At 46.2% G+C, this 2,500-nt stretch overlaps 1 protein-coding gene across 1 annotated transcript in view; it reads left to right on the top strand.

Moving 5' to 3' along the window:
• slit1a (slit homolog 1a) overlaps positions 1-2,500 on the top strand; it is a 91,377-nt gene that overhangs the window by 87,913 nt on the left and 964 nt on the right. The window contains 3 exon segments of the mRNA XM_083694518.1: positions 33-187; positions 1,618-1,906; positions 2,250-2,461. Coding sequence (XP_083550644.1) covers positions 33-187; positions 1,618-1,906; positions 2,250-2,461 — 656 coding nt within the window.

Genomic DNA, 2,500 nt, shown 5'->3' with positions numbered 1-2,500 from the left:
TGCTCCCTCTCTCACCCACCCCCTCTTCACAGTACTGAGACTGTTAACGATGGTCAGTTCCACACGGTTGAGCTTGTGACGTTCGACCAGATGATGAACCTGTCCATAGACGGAGGTCTCCCCACCACCATGGACAGCTTTCGGTCGGTGCGGCCCCTCAACGGGGAGGCTCCGCTATACGTGGGGGGTAGGGGCCCTCTCCAGAACACACCTCCTTCCTCTGCAGGCACTCTAACTACTACACTACTGTCAATCACCCACCTCCCCCCTCGCTCTGTCACCACCGCAACCCAACCCCCATCCCAAACCCTGCAACCCCAATCCAAATCCTGCAACCCCAAACCCAACACCACCTGAATACAATCTTCAACCAAGCCCATCCCCACTACCCCCCACTGTGTTTGCTAGAGCCCACTATATAACTACACTATGTCTAGAACTCAACATAGATAGTACCAGATAGTACCAGAGAGTACCATCAGTATAGATAGTATGTCCCTCCGAAGGCTCTCAATCTGTCCTACCTACCAGACACAGTCTTCACTGCATATATCACATGGTATTGACATGGACCATGATTTAAGAAAATAAAAACACATACATTTTTTTTCCATCCATCCATCTTCTTTTATTCATTGTTTGAGTTCTCTGTAACCAGCCAAGCCACTCTTGAGATCAGAGCATTGGGAAGTGACAGTAGAACAGTAGAAACAGTAATAGAAAAATAAAATGTATATTGCATTTATAGTTATTAAAAGAAACAGTTTGGATTAAAAAGTATGATCAGATCAGAGAGGGATACAAAATGTGCTTAATTTGCTTGATATCAGAAATGGTTGTGTTGTTGTGTTGTGGTGTGGTGTTGTGGTGTTGTGGTGTTGTGGTGTTGTTGTGTTGTGTTGTGTTGTGCTATTGTGGTGTTGTTGTGTTGTGTTGTGTTGTGTTGTGTTGTGTTGTGTTGTGTTGTGGTGTTGTTGTGTTGTGTTGTTGTGTTATTGTGTTGTTGTGTTGTGGTGTTGTGTTGTGATGTTGTGGTGTTGTGTTGTTGTGTTGAGTTGCGTTGTTTTCATGCTGTTCACTCCAGTATAGTTACTGCTTGGCCGGTCCTCATGCTAATGTTCTTATAACACCTCTCTTTTTGACTGTCCCTCATTTCAAAGACACTGTGCCACATTAGTTTCAATAACTTTAAAATACTGTATATCAGCGGAAACTTGATCACATAATGAAATTATTAAATTCAAGAGTTTATTCCAGATTTTTAAATACCCTACTCTTTTTAATTGGTGCTGGATCCTAACTTGAGAAGTGTGTGTGGAACCCAAACTTTTGCAGGAATAATGATGTTATTAACTTCTCATAAAGAGAGGGGGGTGTCCGCCGTAAGCATATCCCTCTCAACACACACACACACACACACTCTCAAACATAACTACTGTATATCTACTTTTGCTCTCCGCACCATCTAGGCAGATGTGTCTTTGAAAAAGCCTTCATCCTCCTTCATTAAGCCCATACCAATCCTATGTTAGCTGTCTATCTGTACCCCTACTCTCCCCTCCCTCACACCTCTAACCAACATCTCCCTTCCTCCTCCTCTACCTTCCCTCCTCTCAGGCATGCCCGTGGACGTGCACTCTGCAGCCTTCCGGCTCTGGCAGATCCAAAATGGCTCCAGTTTCCACGGCTGCATCCAGAACCTGTACATCAACAATGAGCTGCAGGACTTCACTAAGACACAGATGAAGCCGGGCGTGGTGCCAGGGTGTGAGCCCTGTAGGAAGATCTACTGCCTGCATGGCATCTGCCAGCCGGACGGAGCCCAGGGACCAGTGTGCCACTGCCAGCCAGGCTGGAACGGCCCTCACTGTGACCAACCCGCCACCAACCCTTGCCAGGGCAGCAAGTGAGTGCATGTGAAATATGATATGTACATAGCTTGGGGTGCCAATTAGCATTCACTTCAGCCAAAAGGCAGTTCCTTTGCCAAATAAGGCATCAATGCAGTATTGTTCAATGTGGAGAATGTAGACTTGTCTGGGAGCCATGCTATTATATAATACACTGGACTGTGATCTTTTATTGAAAATCAACTCTGCAAGCTAGTGTGGATTGTTGCTTTCAACATGGTCCATGTAGCAAAAAGTAGAAGAGAGAGCAATCTTTGTTTTCATGTTAATGATCTATTCATAGTAAAACAAATTCATCACAGATTTACTGGCTGACTGGTGTTGTCTTTTCCTCTGTAGGTGTGTGCATGGGAAGTGTGTCCCCCAGGACATGCAGTCCTACCGCTGTGAGTGTGTGGAGGGTTACCGTGGAGCCCTGTGTAACCAACAGGGGGAGCTGTTTAACCCCTGCCACCGTCTGCACTGCAAACATGGCCGCTGTCAGATCTCTGACACAGGAGACGCCTTCTGCCACTGTGAAAGCGGCTACACTGGAGAGCTCTGCGATGCAGGTACAGGTTTCTCTGTAACCTACCTACTGCTCTCTAATC

Source organism: Argentina silus, assembly GCF_951799395.1.
Source record: "Argentina silus genome assembly, chromosome: X".
NCBI lineage: Eukaryota > Metazoa > Chordata > Actinopteri > Argentiniformes > Argentinidae > Argentina > Argentina silus.
Note: the sequence above shows the minus strand (reverse complement) of the source record. Positions and strands in the feature narration are given on the sequence as shown.